At 34.8% G+C, this 26328-nt stretch overlaps 5 protein-coding genes across 9 annotated transcripts in view; 1 reads left to right on the top strand and 4 right to left on the bottom strand.

Moving 5' to 3' along the window:
• Window positions 1-26328, top strand: part of cadm2a (cell adhesion molecule 2a) — a 660886-nt gene that overhangs the window by 368500 nt on the left and 266058 nt on the right. The window lies entirely within an intron of this gene.
• LOC130236012 (C-type lectin domain family 17, member A) lies at window positions 2658-3918 on the bottom strand. Its single transcript, XM_056466547.1, has 5 exons — window positions 3836-3918; window positions 3425-3718; window positions 3163-3290; window positions 2973-3070; window positions 2658-2895 (listed from the first exon to the last, which is right to left on the bottom strand). The coding sequence occupies exons 1-5, from the start codon at window positions 3855-3857 to the stop codon at window positions 2763-2765; spliced, it is 675 nt and encodes a 224-aa protein (XP_056322522.1). The 5' UTR covers window positions 3858-3918; the 3' UTR covers window positions 2658-2762.
• Window positions 6347-9387, bottom strand: LOC130236008 (CD209 antigen-like protein E). The gene is made up of 5 exons (XM_056466543.1): window positions 9132-9387; window positions 8752-9033; window positions 8501-8628; window positions 7539-7648; window positions 6347-7026 (listed from the first exon to the last, which is right to left on the bottom strand). The coding sequence occupies exons 1-5, from the start codon at window positions 9289-9291 to the stop codon at window positions 6897-6899; spliced, it is 810 nt and encodes a 269-aa protein (XP_056322518.1). The 5' UTR covers window positions 9292-9387; the 3' UTR covers window positions 6347-6896.
• Window positions 18436-20521, bottom strand: zmp:0000000937 (CD209 antigen-like protein E). Its single transcript, XM_056466541.1, has 5 exons — window positions 20441-20521; window positions 19820-20206; window positions 19612-19730; window positions 19302-19408; window positions 18436-19193 (listed from the first exon to the last, which is right to left on the bottom strand). Exons 1-5 carry the CDS (start codon window positions 20469-20471, stop codon window positions 19025-19027), a joined length of 813 nt encoding a protein of 270 aa, XP_056322516.1. The 5' UTR covers window positions 20472-20521; the 3' UTR covers window positions 18436-19024.
• On the bottom strand, window positions 21279-24045 carry LOC130236009 (hepatic lectin-like). The gene is made up of 5 exons (XM_056466544.1): window positions 23853-24045; window positions 22420-22668; window positions 22130-22257; window positions 21924-22030; window positions 21279-21815 (listed from the first exon to the last, which is right to left on the bottom strand). The coding sequence occupies exons 1-5, from the start codon at window positions 24010-24012 to the stop codon at window positions 21662-21664; spliced, it is 798 nt and encodes a 265-aa protein (XP_056322519.1). The 5' UTR covers window positions 24013-24045; the 3' UTR covers window positions 21279-21661.

Raw genomic sequence — 26328 nt, 5'->3', positions numbered from 1 at the left:
TGATATATGCCCTGCACCTGGACTATCCCAGATACGTGAAAAACACTTTTTGCTTTGTTCAGCAGGTGATGTTTAACCTGGGTAAAAGTGAGCTGGCACCCAAAATTCAGACTCTGAAAAACCAACTTGCAGTGTAAAGAGGTGTTGTTACACTATTTCTCCAGATATGAGAAATAATGTTTGTTCTTTTAGAAAAGCAACTTGTTTGCACTGTTATGCCCTTTTTGTATTTTATGTTATTGGATTGGCACTGATATATCTAGTTTCATTCAGATTAACAAACTGTGAAAAAGTCAGTTTGCAGTGTAAAGTGCTGTTCTAACTCATTCCACTACTGCTCCAGATACCAGGTGCCTATTTTTTTTTTTCTTTTAGGAAAATGTTGTTTGCACTGTTATGCACTTTTTCTATTTTATATTATTGGATTGCCACTGATATGTCTGGTTTCATTCAGATTAACAAACCATAAACTGAGGAAAATCAGTTTGCAGTGTTAAGTGGTGTTCTGAATCGTTGCACCTGATACCAGGTGCCTAATTTTATGTGCTTTTAGAAAAACACAATAAAGCATTTTACCCCTAACCAGGGTGTTTTCAACAAATGTTTCATCTGATTTCTTGATCTGAATAAGTATTTATAATGCACCAGATTAAAAACTGAAATAATAATTTAATGATAATAACTGAACTGAATAAGTAAGATACAACTAGGTATTTGGTACATTATACTTAAGATATTAAGTGTATTAATTGTGCAAAGAAGTTAACTTGACAAAACATGTCGAGTTAAATCAATTTTGAATTGAGTGTAATGTACTTAACATTTTCAGTTAAACGTACTTAGGTTTTCATTACACATTACTTATTTTTTTAAGGCAACCGGTTTCCTCAAATTTTTTAAGTAAATTCAACTTATCCGGGTTTACAGTGTAATCAAACACTAATTCAAGCTAATTCAACTAATCAAGGTGTTCAAGACTACAAGACACTACTAGATTAGCTGTGTTTGATTAGGGTTGGAGCAAAACTGTACAGAGCTGTGGCTTTCTAGGAATTGAGTACAGTAGTGTAATGGTGATACTTTTTATCATAGCAATTGAATGAAAATAACACAGTACTGCAAAATGCTGACAGCTATATATGATTAAGTATATATAATGATTAATGTAATTAATGCTAAGTTTTTTATTCAAGTATTTTGTCCTATAACAGGAGACAGCATGGAGTTTGTATGAAATTTGAGCAATTCTGATAAAGTTACTGGATGCTGTTGTTTCAAACAAACTGCTCTTGACTTGCATTTCAAGTGTTCACTTATGGTCAGGAACATGTAGATCACTTAAATATTTTCTCAAAATGCGTACACTAGGAGTCACTCTTAAGAACCCCCTAGTGTCTGTATTTTGACACAATGGCTTTATTATCCTTCAGGGAAAGAGGCTTACAGTAGTGTGTCTTTTGAAAGTTTTTGGATTATACTTTTATTGCTTTTATTCTATTTATTGCAATTATTTCTTCATCAATTTTATGATAAGGACACATCCATAGCCCAGCCATGACCATAGCTATGTTCATTTATGAGGTAAAGGGAACAGAATTATTTTTAACTGATAATCATCTCCTTTTCACCCTCTCTGTTTATCTGTTCTGTAATAGTTTTATTGACATGTGCTCTAAAACATTTTCCAACTCTTGCAGTCATTCAAGTAGTGAAATCATAATGTTTTTGAGTCTGTTCAGGTTCATTACTTGACTTTGAAAGCATATTTTTGCACTTCGGTTACTGCTGCTTTAGGTAGAGAGCAATATGGTCAAAATCTCTCATGGCATTTTAGAGCAATGTTTTTGTTTGTTTGTTTTTGGAAGCTAGAGCTGATCAAGGCTTGTAGCAGATCCACTGTTATATCTTTTTGCAGTGGCCAAATTAATATTGAAGCTTGTTGGGGAAAAAAACATGCAAGACTTTTACATTTACAATTACAATTATTCTGATTTCCATTTCTTTTTTAAATACATGATTTTAGGATCAAGCGTAAAGTTAAATTGATAAAGAAACATGCTTTTTTTACTGAGCTAAAACTCTACACATTTATGACTACATTCTTCATCTTAAGTGAGTGTGTATAATTTGTAACTAGCATATGTCAAAAAGCTATCAGGATCTTCATTGGTAAAACAGTTGAATGTTAGATACGCAACAAAGTGTGCATCTTTCAAGGGAGCCTTTAAAATGCTGACTAAAAACATCTTAGAGGAAGTGATACGAATCAGTAAAAACATTTCCTCTAATAAAATGTTTAATGCAGCATCTTTTCTAACTCATGTTAGAAGACCCTCAGCTGAAAGCAGACTGATAAAATTGTGAAGTATAATAATGTTGAATATACAAATGTTTTATAGGTCAATCCTTTTTGTAAATACAGTTTGAGTTTTCCCCAGTTCTCTGTTTTCAAACAAAACCTTAAGGCATGTACAATAATCAGTCTCTTCCGTTTTTTTTTTTGTTGTTGTTGTTGTTTTTTTATTACCATGCTGAGTAGTGCTACCTGTAACTATGAAAACTGAGAAGCTGCAAACACATACACCAACAAAATGAAAAGAAACAAATAAATTGGCTCAATAATTTTATTAATGAATACATTTTTTACAGTGGCACTTTATGGCTCACAACAAAGGTATACAACTATATGTATGCATATATTTCTAGCTAAATACATCTTTGTTTTTACCAACTTCCTACTTTTAGCTCACAAATGACAGCTTTTAGGATTGTTTTCTCTCACAAATCCAATTAAAAGTCTCGTTGCATGAAAAATCATACAATTCTGCTGAAAATGATGCAGCACAGCTCTCTTCTTGAAGTCTACTTGGTTCTCCAGGGCCCCAGGAGCTGAAACTGCAGATCAACATTAGCTGTTTAGTGTGATATGATACTGACTGTGAGAATTATTAATTTATTAAGTACAATCTCACCCAGTGGCCAGTTCGCTGCCATCTACCCATTTCCATTTCCTCTCTTTATTATTGTCAGATAGACCAATCCAGACATTAGCATCAGATTTAAAAAACTCCTATTTATGGGAAAAAATTTAAATAAAATCAATCAATCAATCAATCAATCAATCAGTCAATCAATCATTTAGCTCGTCAATGTTTCACTCACATGTTCCTCTTTGCTGTTTATAATCATCAGACTTGCTCTTCTTTTTTCACAGTCTTTTTTACTCTCAATCCATGTTTTCATCTCAGTGGACATGTAGTAAAAACCAGATTGATAGCACATCCATCCATCTGGTAACACAACCAGTTTAGCCAAAAACTCTTTATTCTTATCTACTTTCAACCGAAGCTAACTAATGACAGTTTACACATCTTTTTATCTATGTAGTTTTAATCTGTGTAGTTTTAGTGCAGGTCGAGATTACCCATTACATGAAGATGTTTCAACAGTGCTTTTTCCTCTTCTTTTAACTGTTGTTTTTTCTTATTTCCATTGTTGTTTTCTTGCTGTAATCCATCTTTTTTTGTTACCAAGGTTTCGATTTCGTTACGTAAAGCGTTCTTTTGGTTTGCAATGTTTTCCTCACCGTTTTCGTATATGTCAGCCTTAGTTTTGTGCTCAATCCTCAGCAATATAATGGCCTCCAGCAGGAGAACGCACTGCAGCACCAAATACGCTGTTACTTTTTTGTATGTTTTGTTCCTCACAGAATCACTTCCTGAAAATGACATGGATATATTGACAAATATTTTGTAATACTTAAATATCAAGGCTTGACATTTGCATGACTAAAATGTTTGTGCTTAATTGTTTTGTAAAAAACAAGTTTCGTTACCTTTGCTGGTTGTCTTGCACATTTTCAGTCTCTTTGAATAAGATTGTGGTAAGTTGCTTGTGTGTGGACTTCACCGGTGTGTACTAACACTTTAAGAGGCTCAACTTTAACTGCGCCACTGTAACCGCACTGAGCAGTCATATCCTCTGTTTATCTATCTATCTATCTATCTATCTATCTATCTATCTATCTATCTTGGAAGATTCCATTCTATCAGCCCTACAGCGAAATGCGATGAATGGTTAAATGCATGTAAGCCTTTTCCAGCACATCTGAAAATAATTTTCTTATTTATTAAAATTTATTTTTATATGTTTCCAGCTTCGAATTTAATCTTAAGACTCCAATTTATAAGTGTCTGTTAAATTTAGACTGTATTTCTAAGTAGGAACCCATCATATAATTCATTTATGAATCAGTTTAGAGTTTTGACCATCTAATACTTTTCAACTATGCATCCATTAGTTTCTTGTCCCGGGCTTCGGCACCAACTGTAAGAATGTGTTTAAACTACAGCAGATCTAATTGTAGTTCTGGCGAATGACTAAAAAAGTTTGTAGTCAAACCATCCTTCAGCAATCTTAAACCAAAAACACAAATAAGGACAGTTATAAAAGCTAAATATGCGGGAGAGCATTGCTAGTATGTGACTATATTGAATTGAAATATGGAGCAATTAAGTGATGAAGTTAAATCAAAACCAATCACTTAATATTTGAAAATTAAATGATTTAACAACAATATAAATGGCAATAATTTCTGTTTTTGTTATAAGATTGCAGAAGGATGAACTAATTGACTAGAAATGTAGTTTTCTACCATCATACTGATAACTTTTTTAGTCATTCGGCAGAACTAGATCAGCTGTAGTTAAAACCCATTCTTAAAGTTGGTGCTGAAATCAGGTCAAATACAGTGTGTGTGCATTATGCAGGGTGATAATCAGATAATCCCAAGCACATTTTTCAAATTCAAAACAGCATCTTTCTTAATAATTACTGTTAATGTGTCGTGTAACCATTAATGAGTAATGTAAGTTTCACACAGCAGGACGAAGAAGAATTAGCCAAAAATTAGGTATGAGACCATTATTGAAACCAGGGGTTTAGTGGACATTTTAAAAGTGGGGGGGACAGCTGTATGAAATCCAAAGGTTTACATTCCTAATCACCTGTTTCCAAGTGGTCTGTCTCTAAAAGTGCGGGGGACGTAACCCCCTGTCCCCCCAGTTGCTATGCCCTTGATTTGAAACCATCAGGAATCATGAAGTCTCTTGTATCAGGGTTAATATATATTATAGGTGGGCATAGATTTTTTTTTAATCTAGATTAATCTAGAAATTAATCTAGATTAATCTAGATTAAAATGGCTCATTTGAATCCTGCTGAAGGCATTCAGAATATGTGTGCTACCCAAATAATATGTTTTTGAGAACGGGTTTCTCAAGCCAGGTGGCGCATTAGACCAGGGGTTCATCTCCTGTTTTCAAATTGCATCACAAACTGCTTGAGAAACTGTTCTACTATGATAATTGGTGATGAAAATAAATGATGTTCAATAAGATGTACTTGTGTTTACTAACTGTTTATTCAGTTAAACATGAATTTTGAACTGTAGGCCTACATAAGCTCCATACAGCGATTTCATACTTGCTTTTGATGTACGTATATACAGAAAATGCTGCTTCGCAAAAGCAAGTTCACAGAGCCCTGATGGTGTGTCAAGCTTTGAGGATGTTTACATGGGCAACAATACTTTAATACTATTTTAATATGATTAAAACAATACTCTGATTAAGAATCTACCATGTAAACAGCTATTTTTGAGTACCTTAATGCGACTAAAGTCATAACTGAACTACTGACTGACAAACTATTACCGTCATTTAGAACTTTTCGACATATTTTCCGACAAGATCCACACAGGCAGCTGTCAGTAAAGGACCGCACACACACACAGACGCACACACATAGCGAAATGCGAGAGTTTTATATATATGTTATATATTATATATAATTTATTTTTTTATATTTATTTATTTTTTACTAATGATAAATTTTTAGTATCAACTCACGTCTATTTCCTTGCCAATTAACCTCGTGTGCCTTGAACTAGTTCTAGTATCTCAAGTAAATCTGAAGATATAGTGTCATGTTTTTGTTTAGGTATGTCATGTCAAATGGAGCTGAATTGAGCAAATGAAATGAAATGAATGGAGCAAAATTTATATGGCATTATTAAAATCACACAAAAAAATCTTTAATATTAGTAGTTCATTTAATTTCAAGCACTATTAAAATATACATTTATGTCATAGCATATTTGTGATATTAACAGGTCGGGTGTGCTGTATGTAAAGTTGACCAGCATTGAATTTATTGTAATTCACCAAAAATCACATTAGGAAAATCAAACAAAAATCAGGAAAAACGCAGAAAATTTTTCATATTAATAGTAAACAAGTTTCCCAACAGATGCTTTGAAATTTGGAAAACTCATTAGGTTGCCAAACCATTCATAATTCATGTTCATAATTCTAAATGAGAAATATAAATCACAAAATATGGATATAAAAAAACAAGCATGGTTATTTGGGATTTCAGACAACTCAAAAAGCAATACATATCAAGACACAAAAATAGTAAATTTAATGATAAAACAAAAAACATAATTCAACAACTTGCCATGTCCCAAACTTACTTCATTTATACACTAATTTTGAAACATGTAAACACTTCAGCTTTGGAAATATGCTAGACGAAAAGCTACACATGCAGACAAGCCCAAAATGATTCATACCCCTTACAAATTCTCACTTTTTTTGTTCAAATCTATATAAATTCTGAGAAATATTTAGATTTTTTTCCACTTATTATCTTTGAGGAGAGGCCCATGTCGTTTTAGTTCAAAAGAAAACTTGCTGGTTGAATCAGAATAACATTAAGTCAGAATTTACCATTGGTATGAAGTGTAATAGAATCTTAAACAATCATTAATATTTTATGCTACAGATTATTCTTTTCATGGGAACTTGTGGGACTGTTTTTTAAAAAAAGTCAAATTAATTTTGTCTCTCACAGATCCATTTAAATGGGTTTTTACAGGGATAATCCCCAAAGCCTAAAGACAGATTAACGGCACAGTCTTCATCATTAGTGCTGGTACCACTTGGTTCTCCTGCTCCCCAGAACCTGCAACAAAAGATCAGCATTATAGGGCTACTTTCTTTGTGAAATGAAATTGACTGTAAAGTCAAGTCTAACTCGCCCAAAAGAAAAAAAGATTTTACTCTCCCAAAGCCTTCTTTCTTTGGCCATTAAAAAATCCTTAGCATCTAGCCCTATATTAGTCTGAAATTTCGTTCTTCGTGGTCTTAAAAATTCTTAAATTTGACTTGGTGAAACTTGCAGACACCCTGATTACACTGAAAAAAAAAAGGTTCATTGCAAATTGCAAACAGTTTATATAAACTGAATTTAAACAAACAAATTAAGTTGAACGTTACTAAATTCAATTTGTTTGTTTAAATGTTTGTTTGTAGGTTTCTTTCCCAAAGCCAAAAGCAACGCTTTTACTGCTTCCAGAAATAAGAAAAAAAAAGACACGGTCACAAATTTGAAAAGTGCAGTTCAATTAGGTTTAAATAGTTACCAGATTAAATATTTAAACCTAAATCAAATCAATTAAATCAATGATTTCTTACCCAGGGGACAGACTAGTGCCGTTAACCCATGTCCATGTGCCCTCGACCTCACTGTCAGTCAGACCAATCCAGACTGAATCAGACACTCCAATTTCTCTTTCTACAAACTCCTAATAATACAAAGCAAATATATATATATATATATCAAATATGTTTGAATTAACAAACATGTGTGCATAAAACAAACAACCCCCTAAATTTCTATTTTAAGATGTCTCAGAACGCAGCAAAGAAAAGTTTTTGTCCAATTTTTTTCACTCAAATCCATTTACCGTTTACTGCAACCCAGGCTCATTCTGAGAACGTAGTCCCGTGGACGTTTCTGGAGACCGCGAAATACGTCCCAGGAGGTATGTATTTTTGCAGTTTTTGTTTTCGCGAATCCGCAAGAGGTTGCTGTGCGTGCTTTTTCCCGCGCTGTTCTCGCGTAAACACGCTAGAGGCCGCTGTCGAACGACCTTCCGCCTGTCTGCCTGGATGACAGAATGATTGACCATGCGACCGGCCAATCGGCTGACCCACCCTCCTCCGTCCCTCAACCCAACCAACGACGATTCACAAAAGCCGTCCAGAAAAAGAAAACCCCTCGTCTAATTTTTACCATGTTTTCAGATTTTGACCACATTCTCACCCTGTGATGAACTTGTTCGCTTTATTTTTTGGATTTTGTTTTTGTTTTCTTACCTGATTTCTGAAACCGCTCTTCCCCGGACTCGATCCCCTGTCGTCGTCATCGTGGTCAGCCCCTCTCTGCGCCTCGAGTCCGCCAAAGTACACGAAGAGCGTCAACGGCGTCACACCGCCCCGCAGCGTTCACTTAAAAAAATGAAATGCAGCCGTACGTACCCCCGGCTACGTATTTCGCAGTCTCCAGAAACGTCCACGGGACTACGTTTTCAGAATGAGGTTGGGCTGGTTTACTGCTTGGTCACTGTTACAAACACACACTTTCTTCCACTTACTTGTTCCTCTTTGCTTTCTATGATGATCAGATCTGCTCCTCTCTCTTTGCAGTCTCTTCTGCTCTCAGTCCAGTTCTTCTTCTCAGACGAAATGAAGTAAAGACTGGATTGATTGCACCGCCATCCATCTTTAAACACAATCAGGTCAACAATTAGATCTTCATGCTTATCCACACTGCCTTACGTGCTTTACAAGTCAGACCAAGTGCATTGCAAAAAATCAATAATATGTATATGTCCTTCATTATTACCCATTTTACCAATCTGTTTCCATAGTTCTTCCACTTTTTCCTGTATTTTTGGATTTTCTTCCTTTAGGGCTTTGTTACTTTCTATTAACATTTCAACATTACGTTCTAAGTCTTTTTTTCTTGTTTTTAAGTTATCTATTTCATCAGTGTGGTTTTTGTTTTTGACGTGAAACTCTTCAATCATCGTGTAGAGATCGACAGCCATCACTACGACTACAGTCAGCATAGCAACACACATCAGCACCAAACACACTGGAGCTGCTTTTCCAATCCTCAAATAATCTAGAACAGACACAAAGACAGACATTTCTTAAACACTCATATAACTTAAATGCGTGTGTTTTAGTTTAAGTTAACTTAATCAAAGCGTGTCCCAGTACCTGTATGTTTGCATGTTTGGTGTCGTGAGGCATTCTCTGCTTCTGTCCTGACATGGCGGCTTCTCACGACTGCGATCTTCTTCTCAACATCTTTTCTGTCCATCTCTCCTGTGTCATTGGCATTATCCCTCTTGTAGATTTTGGGTCTTTTAGAGGCCATTCTGTAAGGTAGTTGTGTGTGTGGACGTTGCCGCTTTGTATCGATACTGTTTGAGGCTCAACTTTAACTACACCACTGTAACCGCACTGAGTAGTCATATCCTGTCTACTTGCATGTATAAAAAAGTGTTTTGCTAAGAAATGATAGAGATCTTTTTCCTTATCTGTGAACTGTTTTTTTTTTTTTTTCGAGTCTAATAGGCATGTAGCTAAACATTTAAACAAATATCAGTTAAAAGCTATTGAAAACAGTCTCTTTTGTATTTTTTAGTCACTAAAAAATACTTCAAATAAGTAGCAAAATTAAATTAAATTAAATTAAATTAAATTAAATTAAATTAAATTAAATTAAATTAAATTAAATTAAATTAAATTAAATTAAATTAAATCTGCTGCGTAAAACATTTGCTGGATAAGTTGGCGGTTCATTCCACTGTGGCAACCCCTGATTGATAAAGGGACTAAGCCGAAAAAATTAAATTAAATTAAATTAAATTAAATTAAATTAAATTAAATTAAATTAAATTAAATCTGCTGCGTAAAACATTTGCTGGATAAGTTGGCGGTTCATTCCACTGTGGCAACCCCTGGTTGATAAAGGGACTAAGCCGAAAAGAAAAAAATTAAATTAAATTAAATTAAATTGAATTAAATTAAATTTGATGTTAGTTGAATTTTAGAACAAAACGTTTTAATAAAATAAATTAAAATTGTTCTGAAATAGTGTATTATTTTTTAAAGTGAACCTACAAAAATGTGCACTGAAATAGGTAAAACTACTGTGTGTTTTAGTCGAAGCCCTTTTTTTATATTGATTTAAGTGAAAAAGTATGTCATGTGACCACGTTAAATAAGGTACTGTTAAAGTGCTCTTTATTATTTTTTATATATATTTATATTTTAATGTCAGTTTTGTTGTTATTAACTTACATAATATTTATAGCCATACTGAAAGCACCAGCAGATAGTTTACCTCAATATTGAAAGTAAAATAAGTAGCAATAGCACAGCCAAACATTATATGGATTTATTGTAGTTTAGTTTTAAGTACAATTTTACTTAAATTTTGATTTTAAATCGAGCCAAACTATTTAAATTAATTTATTCATTGTCTACTAGAAAATAAATCATTTATAGTTTATAAAATGTGTCTAAGTGGCAATAATAAAACATTTTTAACATAATTTGACAACATTTTTTATTCACACCAAATGCAAAATGTGTCGACAACTATTTTTTTTTCTCTATTCTTCCCAAAGGTTAACCAGCCTCTTAATAACAGGTCGTTCAAAAGAAGTGTATGAATTAACGTGTTGTAAATTAATTTTTAAACCTCACCACTGCAGAGCAAACTAACTTGCCATCACCAGTTATATCAGCACAATCTAACATGATACTTTTAAAGCATTTTCAAGAAGGAAATAAATGTGCTTACAAATTTATTTAGGCATATATGGAATATGGGGCATTCCATAATATAATAATAAAAAAAAACATAAGCCATTCAGTACTATTGTTGATACATTTTTTCATGTAACAAGCTTGTAATACACCTTTTATAAGTGATGCATTTTAAAATAGCAGTTGACATAAAAAATGGCTTAGTAATAATAATAAGTAATAATAAAAAAAGTAATACATAAATGCCTTTCTTGCTTTCTGTTACTTGCTTCCTGATTTTGTGTCTCTTGCTCTTTACCTCCTTTACTTTGATTGCACTTGCTGCTTGTTGCATGTTCCAAAAACCAGTGTGTCCAATTATTCAATCATTCCAATTATTTAATCATTTGAAAACAATTTATTTAAGTAATTACTTACTTATATATATATATATATATATATATATATATATATATATATATATATATATATATATATATATATATATATATATATATATATATTTTTTTTTTTTTTTTTTTTACTCTTACATAAACCAGCTTGTAATCACTCATTTAAAAATGTTCTTTTCACAGAGCCATTTAAAAGCATGATTGCATGGATAATTAGACCATCCAGGTGAAGAGTTTATAGCACAGTTCTCCCAAATCTTGCCATTGGGCTCTCGAGAATTCCAGAACCTGCATCAACAGATCACAGTGTCAGTAATACCAGTATAACAACAGAACAGTGTAATAGAAAATAGAGTGTAAGTGTATTGTTGGAAACAGATTTATGACTATAATTCAACATGATACTGGAAATATTCCTCAGAAATTTTGGTTACGCAATTGTTGCAGATTTGTCAGCTGCACAGGCATGATGCAAATCTCCTGTTCCACCACATCCCAAAGGTGCTCTATTGGATTGAGATCTGGTGACTGTGGAGGCCATTTGAGCACAGTGAACTCATTGTCATGTTCAAGAAACCAGTCTGAGATGATTCACTCTTTATGACATGGTGTGTTATCCTGCTAGAAGTAGCCATCAGAAAAAGGGTACACTGTGGTCATAAGGGATGGTCGTGGTCAGCAACAATACTCAGGTAGGCTGCGGCATTGACACAATGCTCAATTGGTACCAATGGGCCCAAAGTGTGCCAAGACAATATTCCCCACACCATTACGCCTCATTCACACAGGGCGTCAGCTTCAATGCTTCCAATTTACTTTGAATGGGTGACGTCAGCCGTTGCCGAACTGCATTGTGGATCCGTCGACGGAAGCATCAGCCAATCAGATCGCTGTATGCAAATACACCAGCTCAGACAGTGGCCTATTGCTGACTAATTTCATTGGCTGATGCTGCTATGATGATCACGTCAGCCCCAACTTCAGACACGCCCTCTGTCAAGCATTGACGCTGAAGCCCCGTGTGAAGGATGGATCCATGCTTTCATGTTGTTGACACCAAATTCTGACTCTACCATCTGAATGTTACAGCAGAAATCAAGACTCATTAGACCAGGCAACATTTTTCCAGTCTTCTATTGTCCAATTTCGGTGAGCCTGTGTGAATTGTAGCCTCAGTTTCCTGTTCTTAGCTGACAGGAGTGGCACCCAGTGTGGTCTTCTGCTGCTGTAGCCCAAATGCCTCAAGGTTCGACATGTTGTGCATTCAAAGATGCTCTTCTACATACCTCGGTTGTTACCAGTGGTTATTTAAGTGACTGTTGCCTTTCAACTCGAACCAGTCTGGCCATTCTCCTCTGACCTCTGGCATCAACAAGGCATTTGTGCCCACAGAACTGCCACTCACTGGATATATATTTATTTATTTATTTTTTTTTTTTTTTGACCATTCTCTGTAAACCCTAGAGATGGTTGTGTGTGAAAATCCCAGTAGATCAGCAGTTTCTGCCCATCTGGCACCAACAACCATGCCACATTCAAAGTCACTTAAATGACCTTTCTTCCCCATTCTGATGCTTGTCTTGACCATGTCTACAAGCCTAAATGCATTGAGTTGCAGCCATGTGACTGACTGATTAGAAATTTGCATTAACAAGCAGTTGGACAGGTGTACTTAATAAAGTGGCCGGTGAATGTATATTATACAGGATATCATTTCTATTATTCCAAGATCTCTTGAAATTCTTGATTCAGAGCAAAAGCAGTGCATAGGCGTTTGCCTTTCACACCAGCTGCTTCTGCAGCAAGCAGCTCTCTGAAATATACAATCTAAAATAGCTTGAGACAGCATATACTATAATAATAATAATAATAATAATAATAATAATAATAATAATAATAATAATAATAATAATAATAATAATAATAATAATACTGTTTGTCAGCTCATTATGCAATTAAAATAATTTAAGTGTTTTCAAACCTAAAAAGAGAAATTGATTTGTAGCTTAGTGCTAAGTATAACATTAATGCAATAGTTGCCTTTTGTCTAATGCTACATGAAACTGACAGTGAAAATAATTTATTAAATAATAATTCAGAGTTCTCACCCAGACATCATATTGGTGCCATCAACCCATTTCCAACTGCCCTCCTCATCACTGTCAGTCAGACCAATCCAGAATTCATCATTACGTGAAATCTTGTTGACAAACTCCTAGTAGAATGATCCAAGAAAAGTAAGTTCCAAAATTCAAAATACTGCTCATATTTATTAAAGTACATATTCTCTTTATCACCCACTTATCCACTTACTTGTTCCCCTCTCTTGTCTATGATGATCAGATCTGCTCCTCTCTCCGTACAGTATCTTCTACTGTCAGCCCAGTTTCTCTTCTCAGTGGAAATGAAGTAAAGACTGAATTTAGAGTACAACCATCCGTCTGTAAGCACAACCATTTCCTCTTAGTGCATTACTCCAACAAACACTATCTTAAGATTAATGTTTTTATTTACCTGTTTCACTTAGCTTCTTCCGAAGTACTTTTCTCTCTTCACTGAACCAGTCTCTTTGTTTAGTCAGGTTTTCATTCTTGATGGGTAGATTGTCTCTTTCTTCTGCCAGGTCAGTAATATTTGTTAGCAACTCATCTTTTTCTCCCATGAAGTTTTTGCTCTTGATTTGAAATAGGTCAAAGTTTGTAAAGACTTGGACACTCAGCAATATGACAGCAGTCAGCAGAATAAAACACAGCAGTCCCAAACACACTGGAACTACTTTGGACTTGCTGATCTTCTCTGAATCACTTCCTAAAGAAGGACATACATGAATATATATATATATATATATATATATATATATATATATATATATATATATTTTTTTTTTTTTTTTTAACTATTAGAATAGCTATAATGTTGGTTAGTTAAATTATGAAGCAAGTCAGTCACATTACCTTGTGTTGTAATCTCATGCTGAGGTCCTGTCCTTTCACTCCTCGTAGTACCAGCATCGATATTGCCATAAATACTTTTTGACATTTTCAGTCACAGTAACCTTGTGTTCTTGTGTTTACTGAAGCTTTACTTATTACAGGCGAGTCCAAATTGTAGCTAGTGCACAATGTCGAAGCAGAGAGCATTTCGGAAGTTCAGCCTGTATGTGCTAATTCATATGCAGGGCTAAGTGCAGTAATAGTCTTGATAAAGGTCAAAGCAGCGATCGCATGATATGTTTAGCTTGGTTTAGCACTTCATTGCTCTGTTCTTCAAACTTTAGGGCAACGGAAATAGCCACTACATTTAAATAAGACAACCCAAATCATAAAAGACACAGCGTACTGTAAATGCATTTTGTGGTTATGAATTGTATTGTATTAGGTATGCAAATCAATACCTTTTTGAAAGTTTTTAAGTTTTAAGACTCTGAATGCTTTTAACTTTAACAGTACTGTACATCCTTTCTGCATGACCTTGGGTATACTGGGTAAATTCCTTAATTCATTCATTCATTTTCTTTTCGGCTTAGTCCCATTATTAAGCTGGGGTCGCCACAGCGGAATGAAACGCCAATTTATCCAGCATATGTTTTACTCAGCGGATGCCCTTCAAGCTGCAAGTCATCACTCGGGAACACCTACAACCTCTCATTCACACACATACACATAGAAAAATTTAGCTTACCCAATTCACCTATAGTGCATGTCTTTGGACTGTGTGGGAAACCGGAGCACCCGGAGGAAACCCACGCGAACGCAGGGGGAACATGCAAACTCCACACAGAAATACCAACTGACCCAGCCGAGGCTCGAACTAGCGACCTTCTTGCTGTGAGGCAACAGCACTACCTACTCTGCCACCACGTCACCTTAAATTCCTTAATTTAACACAAAAAAAGTGACAGTTCACCCAAAAATTAAAATTACTTCAACATTTACTCTCCCTTATGTGGTTTTAAACTTTAATGAGTTTATTTATTCTGTTAAACACAAGCTGAGCATTTTTCAAAATATCTTCTGTTGTCTTTCATAGAAGAAAGTCTGTCAGGTTAAGGGTAAGTAAATGATAACTGCATGTTCAGCTATCAATTTTAGGCCATCGAATGGACTTTTTGGATAGCATTGGGACAAATGGGACAAATTGGAAATAGTTGTTTCACAAAAAAAAAAAAACAATTAATATTATATAATAGAACAGGAAATGTTTAAATTAAAGATACAGATACACTATCTTCACTATGTTACATAACTGCCCCCTGCTGGTCATGTCTTTCTTGTGTTAGACCATGTTATGCTGTGCCACGCAATACTGTAGCATGTGTGTGGTCATGTTCATTCACTCCCGCATTCTCAGTAGCCACATATGTACAGGTTATAATAGTAATAATAATACTTCCTTACAATTATATAGCAATTTTCTGGACACTCAAAGCTCTTTACACATTTTTGGGGGGAATCTCCTCATCCACCACCACCACCTGGATGATGCAATGGCAGCCATATTGCACCAGACCACACACCAGCTGATTGGTGGAGAGGAGACAGTAATGAAGCCATTTATGATATTGGGATGGTTAGGAGGCCATGATGGACAGAGGGCAGTGAGCAAATTTGGCCAGGATGCCAGGATTAAACCCCTACTCTTTTTCATAGGACATCCTGGGATTTTTAGGGACCCCAGAGAGTCAGGACATCGGGTTTAACGTTTCTGGCGTCTTACTGTATTATGTCAAATCTTTTCCACTAAGACAACTTGTTTTGTGGTCTGGGTTAAAACAGCTCTCTTTCAAGAATACCCCATTAATGACCAAATGTTGAGTGTACTTTTTAATTTACTCAACTTATTTTGCGTATCTCTCACAAAAATGTATTTTTTTTTTCTCATGCAATGCCTGCATATTCAATGGTAACATTTTAGGGTGACATAGTTACACGTTCCATCCACTTTATAGTAATTACAATGACATATGCATAAATACATGTAACCAACTCTAATCCTAACCCACATTCTAACACAACCATATAGTAAGTACATGTAATTAATGGATATTATTCTGTAGTTAAATAAATTGTTACACTGTAACTACATCATCTTATTCGTAAAGTGACTGAACTTTGAGACGCAGAGTGGAGTTGACCACGACGATGGGGTTTGAGTCCAGTAAAGAGCGATTCCAGAAAGCGGGCAAGACAAAAACAGAATCCAAAAAATATAATAAATATAGTGGTGGGAATGTAGTCAAATCTGAAAACGTAGTAAAATTCAGGTGAGGGCTTTTCTTTTTTGGATTGCTTTTTAAAATTGTTGGTTTGGTTTAGGGAAGTAGGTGGGCGGGTCAACCTGTGCTTTTGAAAACAATATTGGTTGGGTTTAGTGAAGGTGCAGGGTGGGTCATTCGATTGGTCAGTCAGTCGACAGCGGCCTCTTGTGGATTTATGTGAGAACAGCAGGCGTGAATGGCACTCGAGAGATTTTTGAGATCTCAAAAAGAGTACACAGCAGCCTCTGGTGGATTTGCGAAAACAAAAACTGCAAAAAATAATAAATAATTATTGTTCCTGGGATGTATTTAGAAGTGCGTATTCAGAATGAGCCTGACTTGTAAAATGCCCGAAAGAGGAAATAAGTTGGCCAAAAGACTCTAAATAAACAGGAGTCTGTTTTATTTCTCATATAGAGAATTGAAATGAATTCCTCATTTATTAAAATCTGTCTGATGGATTAAAACAGTTTTAACATTGCAATTATTTCATGGTTTGGTTTACATTCACATGGCAGTATTTCTAAATGAACCAAACATGTCACATGCAACAAAGCGCTCATCTCATTGGTCAAAGCACACAGTTTATGCTTTATTATTCCACTTATATCATCCATCAAATTGGATGGACAACCCAATGGATAATTTTAAAATGCTTTAGCTCTTGTTTTATTTTTTTTCTGAAGCTAAGTCCCCTCTTTGGCTAAGTTTACCATGCTATTGGTGCAATATAACCCTTTCCGAAACAATCTTTCCAAACAAGACCTTTATGAATACACCTATATAAATGACTGAGGATTTCATTGTGTTGTGTGAGCAGGCTTTACTGCTAAGTTCTTTATTACTATGAAAAAAAATAGCCAATACGTTCATACTGTACATGTGCTCAGTCAGGCCTATTACATTTTTTTACAAGATGTACAATAAGTCTCTGGTGTCTCTATAGTGTGTACAGTATGTGAAGTTTCAGCTCAAAATGCCCCACAAATAATGTTTTGTAACTTTTTGAAACTGCCCCTTTTAGGCCTTAATCCTATTTGTGTTGTTTTGGTGACTGTTGCTTTAAATTCAAATGAGATTCAAAAACAAGACTAACATCTTATGCTAATGAGGGAGTGATCGTCACTAATGGGTGGGCTTTCCCCCCTCTGATGACACGTACAAATGGAGAATGTCAATCAAAGTGTTTCTGCTGACTGTTTTTATGAAGTGTAAATATAAAAAATAAAATGTATATATTTTTACTATTAGAAGCTGGTTATATTCACAGATTGTTGCCATACAACTGTGTTTTAACCCCTAATGAAAATGATTTTTGCATAATAGGTTGCCTTTAATTGAAATTTAATAATATTTTAAGCTTAAGAAAAATAATGTGTTTAATGCTTATGTCTTCTTTTTTGACATTTGATCTTGCCAGTCGGTGGTGGTTGGTGGCTGGTGGTTGGAACTACTATCAGCATATGACAGGAAAAAAGAAGCATGCATAAGGTTGATAAAACTGTCTGTCAGTTTGTCTAAAGACTTTTAACATTCCTCCACCAACTCAAAACCTTTGATACAGCAGGTATTCAATAATTCAAGATATGATGGACTAACTCTGTTTCAATTCACTGTAATCTTCTATGTGAAGCTGCTTTGACACAATCTACATTGTAAAAGCATTGTACTTGTACATTGCACTTAATTAGCTTAATAGTTAAAATATGAACATTTTCACCTACTACTGACTACATGCTGAAATATTGCTTGAAAATTCTGTGACTATTTACAGGGTTATTGTACATTAACATAAGTTAATTAAATTATAATGAAAACTATAAAAGCTTTCATTAACATTATCGGATGTTAATTTCTTAGTTTAAATCTAATAACATGTTAAAATTGTAGTCATAATTACATTATTAAATTAAAAAATAAATAATAAAAGTAAGTTTTTATTTAAGTTTGTTTTTTTACTAATATAACAAAATAGATGTAATAAATATTTTTTTCTTCTTCTCACTGTTGATTTTAATTCATTACCTAACATTTACTTATGAGACTTTATTGTAAAGTGTTACTTCATTATCCTTTTGGAATTTAATTTGACTGAATCATTTTTTAACTCTGATAATGTATCAACATTAAAGCAATATACTAATAATTTGTATAAATATAAATAGTATAGATTAGTTTTTAACTCAAATGGTTTGTTGCAATCAGTTTCCTCAAACGGTTTGAGTTGCCTTAACTTATTGGGTTTTACAGTACTCAGTTGGTTTGAGTTCTCTTCATTTATCGGGTTTTACTGTGCTCAAGTTGCTTCATTTTCTCAAATGGATTAATTTCACAGTACTCATTAGGATTCGTTTTTGAACTTAAATGGTTTGTTGCAATCGTTTCCTCAAATGGTTTGAGTTACCTTAACTTTTTGGGTTTTACAATGCATGAAAATGCCAAGCCTCTCAATATCAGGACTAACCAAAGATATCTATAAAGTGCTACATATAGGCTAAGTTTACTTTTTAGAATGGTGTACCTCACACAAGGTTGATCATTGTTAGGGGTCAGTGTCATCTAAAGTTTGAAAACCCCTACTTTAGCGATCCTGAAGAATTTGGATAACATTTTTTGAATATTACTTTGTTTGGGTTGGCATTGTAATTTTAAACTTAAAATTAAAAACTGAAAATTTTTGTTGCTTAAACGGTAACTGGTAAAATATTCTTCTCACAGATCCATTGGTGAGCTCCAGCACATGTTACATCAAGCCATCCTATTAAATAAGGGTGCTTTTTTAAATGAGTCACAACACAGTTCTCTTTTGTCTGTCCATTGGGCTCAGTTATTGATCCATAGGAAGCCCAGAACCTGCATGAACAGATCAACATTAGGTGTTCAGTGCAGGTGACTGATATGATGCTGGCCATAAGAATCATTTATTAGATCATAAACCAGATCAGTTATATGATTTCTCACCTAGAGGTCAGATTACTGCCATCAACCCATTTCCATATTCCCTCTTCATCACTGTCAGTCACACCAATCCAGAATTCATTGTTACTAGTGATATTCATAATAAAATCCTGAACAGATGAAACAATGCAACATTTATTTAATCAACAGACAATATACAGTACACATTTCATCTGACCATATCTCACTTAGCTTCTAAACACGCACGCACGCACGCACGCACGCACGCACGCACGCACGCACGCACGCACGCACGCACACACACACACACACACACACACACACACACACACACACACAATCTCTCACTCACTTGTTCCCGTTGGTTGTTTATGATGATCAGATCTGCTCCTCTGTCTTTACAGTCTCTTCTACTCTCAGTCCAGCTCTTCTTCTCACTGGACAAGTAGTAAAGACTGGATTGATAGTAAGCTGTTAAGAGAAGAAGCCCAGCTATTACTTTTGTTGCCCCATTTACCATTTACCCCAATTTGCTGCACCTGCAGGTTAAAGTCATTTACCTTCTTGACCAAAAAACTGAAGTTGCTTTATTAGTTGGTCTCTTTCCTTTAGAAGGTTTGTGTTCTCTATTTTTAGCTCATCTCTCACTTTTGTAAACCAAGTAATCTTGTTGACTAGCTCATCTCTGTCTTCTGTGAGGTTGATGATGTTGGTTATAAGCTTGTCTTTGTCTTCTGTGATGTTGGTAATGATGGTTAGTAGCTTGTCTTTGTCTTCTGTGATGTTGGCGATGTTGGTTATTAGCTGGCGTCTCTCTTCAGTATAGTTTGTGTTGTTTGTATAGTTGAAGACACTCAGCATTATGACTGCAGTCAGCAGAAGGAAACACAGCAACACCAAACACACTAGAGCTGCTCTGGAGTTTCTCTTCTTCACTGAATCACTTCCTGAAGATGGCAGACATTCATATAAATGTTTTTTTTTTTTTTTTTTAATCAGACAAAATCAAAAGCGTTTATGTATTTTAATAATATGTTGCGGTGCACTCATACAAATGTAATGACCCAGTGCATGAGCCCCTTCAAACTATAGGTGTACAAGCCAATAAACAGCTGGTTTGTAGTTGGTTTAAAAGCCAAATACATCAAAATCTAATAGTGCATTTGTGTTTGTATTTGTACCTGTTTCATTTCTGAGAGAGCATCTGTCCATCTTCGGTGTTGAATCAGTGTTTACAAGTATATTGCCATAAATAGGCTGAGACATTTCTATTCCTCTGGTCATCTTTAAATAATGGATTAATGCGGTCTTTGTTTCTACTCTCTAGTTCTGTGCTATTGAGTCTCTAATTTTAGCATTTGAAGCTAATGTGTGGCAAACATGCCAACATACAAGACCATGTGACATCCTGTATCTGTTCACGTGAATACAGAAAAGTCTCACTAAAGGTCTCCATTGTGGTTGTGTGGTTACTGTAGATGTAGCTTAATAGTTAAAATGGTTGATAAAATAAGCACAGTAAAATTATTCATGTGGAAAAGTCATCTTACTTTATCTTAATTTATTTATATATTTAGTTTTCATTTCTATTTATTGATCATAATATGCACCTTTATAGTGCTAAACATGTGTTTTTATTGCCTTTTTGTTTATGCTTGTTTTTGCAATGAGAACAACAGAACAGAAGTGATCTGACGTCAGTGTGTAAAGTCCCAATTTATGTGAGGTGTATTGCACAATGACACCATAGGGTAAAGCTTTTGACACTTTACAGACTTTTGAAGTAATTAAGTAATGCACCTCAAATTTAGTAGTTTTTTAATCAAAATAATCTCTATTGTTCTTACAAAAATAAAACAGTTCCTAACTATTGGTTTTGAGCCAACTTCAGACATATTTCAGCATAACAAAGTGTTAATAAACAGTCATTTCACTGTTTATGTGGGTTGTCACCAAATAAACACTTTAATTAATGCCAAGAGCTGTAAACTACTTTTATTTTGTAATCCAATCCAGTGTACAAAACAATAAGCCTGGCAAAATGATGAACACTACAACAGTATTATAGAAGTTATTTTGCTTCAGATGTGATATTAGAGTTGCAGTGTATTATACAGATCTGCGATTAATGGGGATCATTTTTAGAAAATGTCAATCCTCTATAAAATAGGACTGACCAAAGATATGTTTAAAGTGCTACATAGCCTTGTGCATAGGATTGTTGTTTCTCACATGAGGTTGATAATTGTTAGGGGTCAGTGTCATCTATGGTTTGCAAACCCCTCCTTTAATGATCCTGAAGACTTTAGATAATATTTTCAGGTGCACTTTATTAGGGTTAACATTGTGATTTTAAACTTAACATTGAAACAAAACATTTTTGTTGCTTAAATGGTAACTGGTCAAATATTCTTCTCACAAATCCATTGATGAGCACTATTACATGTAATATCAAGCCATCCCTTTAACTCAGGATGCTTTTTTAAATGGGTCACAGCACAGTTCTCTTTTGTCTCTCCATTGGGCTCAGTTATTGATCCATAGGAAGCCCAGAACCTGCATGAACAGATCAACATTAGGTGTTCAGTGCTGCTGTGTGATATGATACGGGTCGTGAAGAATCATGTATTACATCATAATCAGTTTCGTTCAGTGATTTCTCACCTGGAGGTCAGTTTACTGCCATCAACCCATTTCCATATTCCCTCTTTTTCACTGTCAGTCACACCAATCCAGAATTCATTGTTACCAGTGATATTCATAATAAAATCCTGAGCAAATGAAACAATGCAACCTTTATTTAATCAACAGACAATATTCACTTTTTATCCTTTTCTAAGCACCACAAACACACACAATCGGTCACTCACTTGTTCCTGTTTGTTGTTTATGATGATCAGATCTGCTCCTCTGTCTCTACAGTATCTTCTGCTCTCAGTCCAGCTCTTTGTCTCATTGGACAAGTAGTAAAAACTGGATTGATAGTAAAACCATACAGCTGTTAACAAAACAAGTTCAGCTATTAGTATATTAGTCCCATTTACAATCACACAGTTGTTACGTACAGTAGATGAAGTACACTTATATAGACTATACACTAAAGCATTGCAAGTCTACAAGTAGTGTAAATTTGCTGTACCTGCAGATTAAAGTCATTTACCTTCTTTACAACAAATCTGAAGTTGCTTTATTAGTTGATCTCTTTCCTTCAGAAGGTTTGTCAGCTCGTCTTTGGCTCCTGTGAGGTTGGTGATGTTAGTTATTAGCTGGCGTCTCTCTTTAGTGTAGTTTGTGTTGTTTGTATAGATGAATACACTCAGCACTATAACTGCAATCAGCAGAAAGAAACACAACAGCACCAAACACACTGGAGCTGCTCTGGAGCATCTAGTCTTCACTGAATCACTTCCTAGAGATGACAGACATGAATATAATGTAAATGTTTCTTTATCCGACAAAAATGAAAGTGTGTTTGTATTTGTACCTGTTTGATTTCTATGAGAGGACCTGTTCATCTTCTGTTTTGAATCAGTGTTTATGTTGCCATAAATAGGCTGAGACATTTCTATTTCTCTGGTCATCTATAAATAATGAATTAATGCGGTCTTTGTTTCTACTCTCTAGTTCTGTGCTGTTGAGTCGCTAATATTAGCAATTGAAGCTAATGTGTGGCAAACATGCCAACATATAAGACCATGTGACATCCTGTATCTGTTCACATGCAAACAGAAAAGTCTCACTAAACCCATTGTGGTTGTGTGGTTACTCTAGATGTAGCTTAGTTAAAATGGACGATAAAATAAGCACATATCACAAAAAATAGTAAATTCAAAAAATAAACAAACTCATTAGCCTTATTTCATTTCAGAGGCTGCATTCTCTGAAGGATGTAAACTTTAAAGGTGAGTCCTTCGAAATCCACACAGGCCGAACTGAGCGTTTTGAAATGAGACAATCTAGCCTACAGAGGAAAGGTCTCGCCACCAAGCAACTGTAACAGCTGCCGTTAAGAAGCGTAATAAAATGTGTAATGACTTTTTTTAAAAGTGATTTTAAAACAGCATATTAAGGGATCTGAAGGCAAAACAATGTGTAGAAAATTGGAAATACTGTATATTATCTTTGATTCATATATGCACACATAAAATGGTAAATCTGTCACTTTTTAGTTAGACATTTCATACACTTTTTGTTTTTATAACATGCGAATAGAACTCAAATTAAAATAAAACCTGATTCATACATTTAAAACTGCAATCCAAAGTTTTATTTTAAAAACGTCCTGCTTTTATCAGCTCACAATAAATCTTGGGTTGTTTAATACCACAAATGATTCAAGGGTTGTGTTCTTCATTATTTAGGAAACGAAGAGGGCATTTTGAGGCTGCATTTGAAGGAGACTTTACTTTTTTTAAGTAAGATGATGACGGAGCACACTTCCAATACATCCTTAAGACAATGCAGTCTCTGAAATGAGACAGCTTCTGTAGTCACTCTCTGATTCTTACACTAAACTATTCATATACAGTATGCGGATATGTGACCGCGAAAGCAAACCATTAACATTGTTATCAAAGAAATTAAAGTGATTACCTGTATTTTGAAGTGGTTGTTGTGTGTTTGACTCTGTCCTGAAGTCATGATCTCCAACACAGTCTGCACTCTCATAGATATCCACCGTCATCTCCACTCGCTCTCTGTTCATTCTCTCAGACCCAGTCTTGGTCACATTGTTATAAATATCATCAGACATTTCTGCTCTCAAAGCTGGAAACTGTTTTGATCATTGTTCCTGTGTAGAAGTGTATTAAAGAAGCTGGCACTTCTTCTTTTAACACTGTTTGCCAAACCTGTGGTCAGGGTGTGAAATGATATGACACATACAGTACTTTACGATTTGAACAATCAAGAAAGTAATTCAATGAACTTCTATAAAAACTTTTTCTAAGCTTAATAGTTTTCATTTTTAACATTCGAATATTAACATTTTAAGCAATATAATTCAAATCATGCACTTTATGTCTATAATTTTGTGTCTAAATTTTAACAGCAATATTTGTATATTGAAACCCTGCAGTGTTTAGGCGATCACCATTTGGAATAACATGCAGACTTTTATTTTTAAGATGTTTAGAAGAACACACAACAACAGCAAACATCGTTGGTGCTCCTCAGCTTTCTGAAATCACTTCCTCAACACATGTCTTTCACCATTATTACTTAATACACTCTTTGAAAATGAGAGTCATGCCGAATTAATTTCTGGGTCTCACCAAAATAAGATATACCCAGCATACCCAGACCTATAGACTGATTGTTTTGGATTGTTTTACGGTATGGCACATTGAACTGTATGCTTTCATACATCATTGAAATATGCTTTTATACTACATATGCTTTCATAGTTTCTTGATTTATTGTGTTGTTTGTGAATACACCTTTATTACTATGGTTTTTATGCCATTCTTTTATCATGTACAAACCTCTCACAATGTAGTATAATTCCTTAAAGGGTCATGAAACCCCCCTCTTTCCGTTCAAGTCTACCTCAGATGTTTTTCAAAAAATGCTTCATGATGGGCGTGGAGCATCATGCAAGCAGAGGGAGGAGTAAGCATGGCCAGCAGAGCAGGGGGCGAAAGAGGGGAGGGAACAACTGTCAGTTGGCTCACAAAATGAGACACAAACTGTGAGGAGACCCATGATTTTATAGTTTACAAAGTTAAAATGCAAAGAAATAAATAGTGATTAATATAATGGCCTGCTACATATGTTATTCATAATTTCATGTACACATATCCACAATTTGTTATACCAAATTGATAATCATAAGAATATCATGTTTATATAAACACTATACATGATGAAGAATTCTCTCTTCCTCAATCCCCGGGTCCTCAATGCAGGAACAGTGGATAGCAGTGCAGCAGGTCTCTTGCCCTATCTATTTCAACCATTAGCCCTGCCGCTAATCTGTATGATTTTAGACATAGGCAAACACAGCAGCCCGGATAGGCGATGTGTCTGAATGGTAACAAACTCAACCGATAAAATAAAAATTCCGCCATTATCTAATTCTCGTACAGCTCTCCCAACAAAAATGCTTGCTGCATACCAACAGCTTTGCTGTATCAGCCCGGAGAGCACGGCGGGGAAAAACCACGTAGATCATGGAAACGAACACATACAACAAGTTATTTTAATTCAGTCGATAAGTTAAGTGTAAGATGGCACCAACTGTGTTTGTATGAAACAATAGAGTGAATCAAACACGTGAAATTAGCAATGGATCAGATATCTTCATTTGCTGCATAATATATGGACCAACTGAAGCGTTCAGATTACATGATACAATATCAGAAAACAATTCAGACCTTGGAATGTCCCAACAGGCCAATCAGAGTACAGTTTTTCAGATGCCGTTTTAATAAAGGCAAATTATGTAGAAGAGAAAAGCATGCGTGTAAATTATTTGTAAAAAAATGTATTACATCCTAAAGTAGTGTTAAATTCTTAAAACTACTTTATGATGCTGTTCTGCATGTATGGTAAACTAATAGGCTGACAACTTGTTAAATTATAACAGGAAACACTTCTATTTTAGTCATGTTTTAGTGTTTGGTATTTTAGTATACAGCATATTCTTCAAAGTAACATAAAAGAAGAGTTAATGAAACATTCCTCTACATTTCTTCAACATCTTAAATAACCAAGTTTTTTACTCATTTGCTAGATGTTTAGAAGAACAGACAGCTGCAGTACACACGGTTGATGTTCTGCAACTTCCTGAAGTCACTTCCTGAAGGCAGTAGACATGGTGCCAGTATGTCTTTCGCCATTATTAATTATTCTGTACACCTTTCGTCATTATTTCCTGCTGACAAATCACAACACATGCTGTATGGAGCTGTTTATTCAAACCACAATTACAACACAAGTGCTGATGCTGTCATCAAACAGTTAATGAAGCCAATACAATTAAGATTCAATACGTGGTTGCGAACACATCAAGGAGCAATGCATAGTAATGGGATTTTCTTCTAAATAAATAGTGTTTTTAAGATGTCAC

This window comes from Danio aesculapii, chromosome 10 (genome assembly GCF_903798145.1).
Source record: "Danio aesculapii chromosome 10, fDanAes4.1, whole genome shotgun sequence".
Taxonomy (NCBI): domain Eukaryota; kingdom Metazoa; phylum Chordata; class Actinopteri; order Cypriniformes; family Danionidae; genus Danio; species Danio aesculapii.
This window is presented reverse-complemented; position numbering and strand designations above follow the sequence as displayed.

Coding starts and splice junctions, on each gene's coding strand:
- LOC130236012 (XM_056466547.1), bottom strand. CDS start 3,857: ATGTGCAAGACAACCAGCAAAG. Junction 3,719..3,835: donor GTGCAAGACAACCAGCAAAG/GTAACGAAACTT, acceptor TGTCATTTTCAG/GAAGTGATTCTGTGAGGAAC. Junction 3,071..3,162: donor TAAACAGCAAAGAGGAACAT/GTGAGTGAAACA, acceptor TCCCATAAATAG/GAGTTTTTTAAATCTGATGC.
- LOC130236008 (XM_056466543.1), bottom strand. CDS start 9,291: ATGGCCTCTAAAAGACCCAAAATCTACAAGAGGGATAATGCCAATGAC. Junction 8,629..8,751: donor GAAACAGATTGGTAAAATGG/GTAATAATGAAG, acceptor TTGTGTTTAAAG/ATGGATGGCGGTGCAATCAA. Junction 7,027..7,538: donor GGCACTAGTCTGTCCCCTGG/GTAAGAAATCAT, acceptor CTTTTGTTGCAG/GTTCTGGGGAGCAGGAGAAC.
- zmp:0000000937 (XM_056466541.1), bottom strand. CDS start 20,471: ATGGACAGATGCTCTCTCAGAAATGAAACAG. Junction 19,731..19,819: donor TCAGTTTTTTGGTCAAGAAG/GTAAATGACTTT, acceptor TTCTCTTAACAG/CTTACTATCAATCCAGTCTT. Junction 19,409..19,611: donor TAAACAACCAACGGGAACAA/GTGAGTGAGAGA, acceptor TCATCTGTTCAG/GATTTTATTATGAATATCAC.
- LOC130236009 (XM_056466544.1), bottom strand. CDS start 24,012: ATGTCTGATGATATTTATAACAATGTGACCAAGACTGGGTCTGAGAGA. Junction 22,258..22,419: donor TCAGATTTGTTGTAAAGAAG/GTAAATGACTTT, acceptor TTTTGTTAACAG/CTGTATGGTTTTACTATCAA. Junction 22,031..22,129: donor TAAACAACAAACAGGAACAA/GTGAGTGACCGA, acceptor TCATTTGCTCAG/GATTTTATTATGAATATCAC.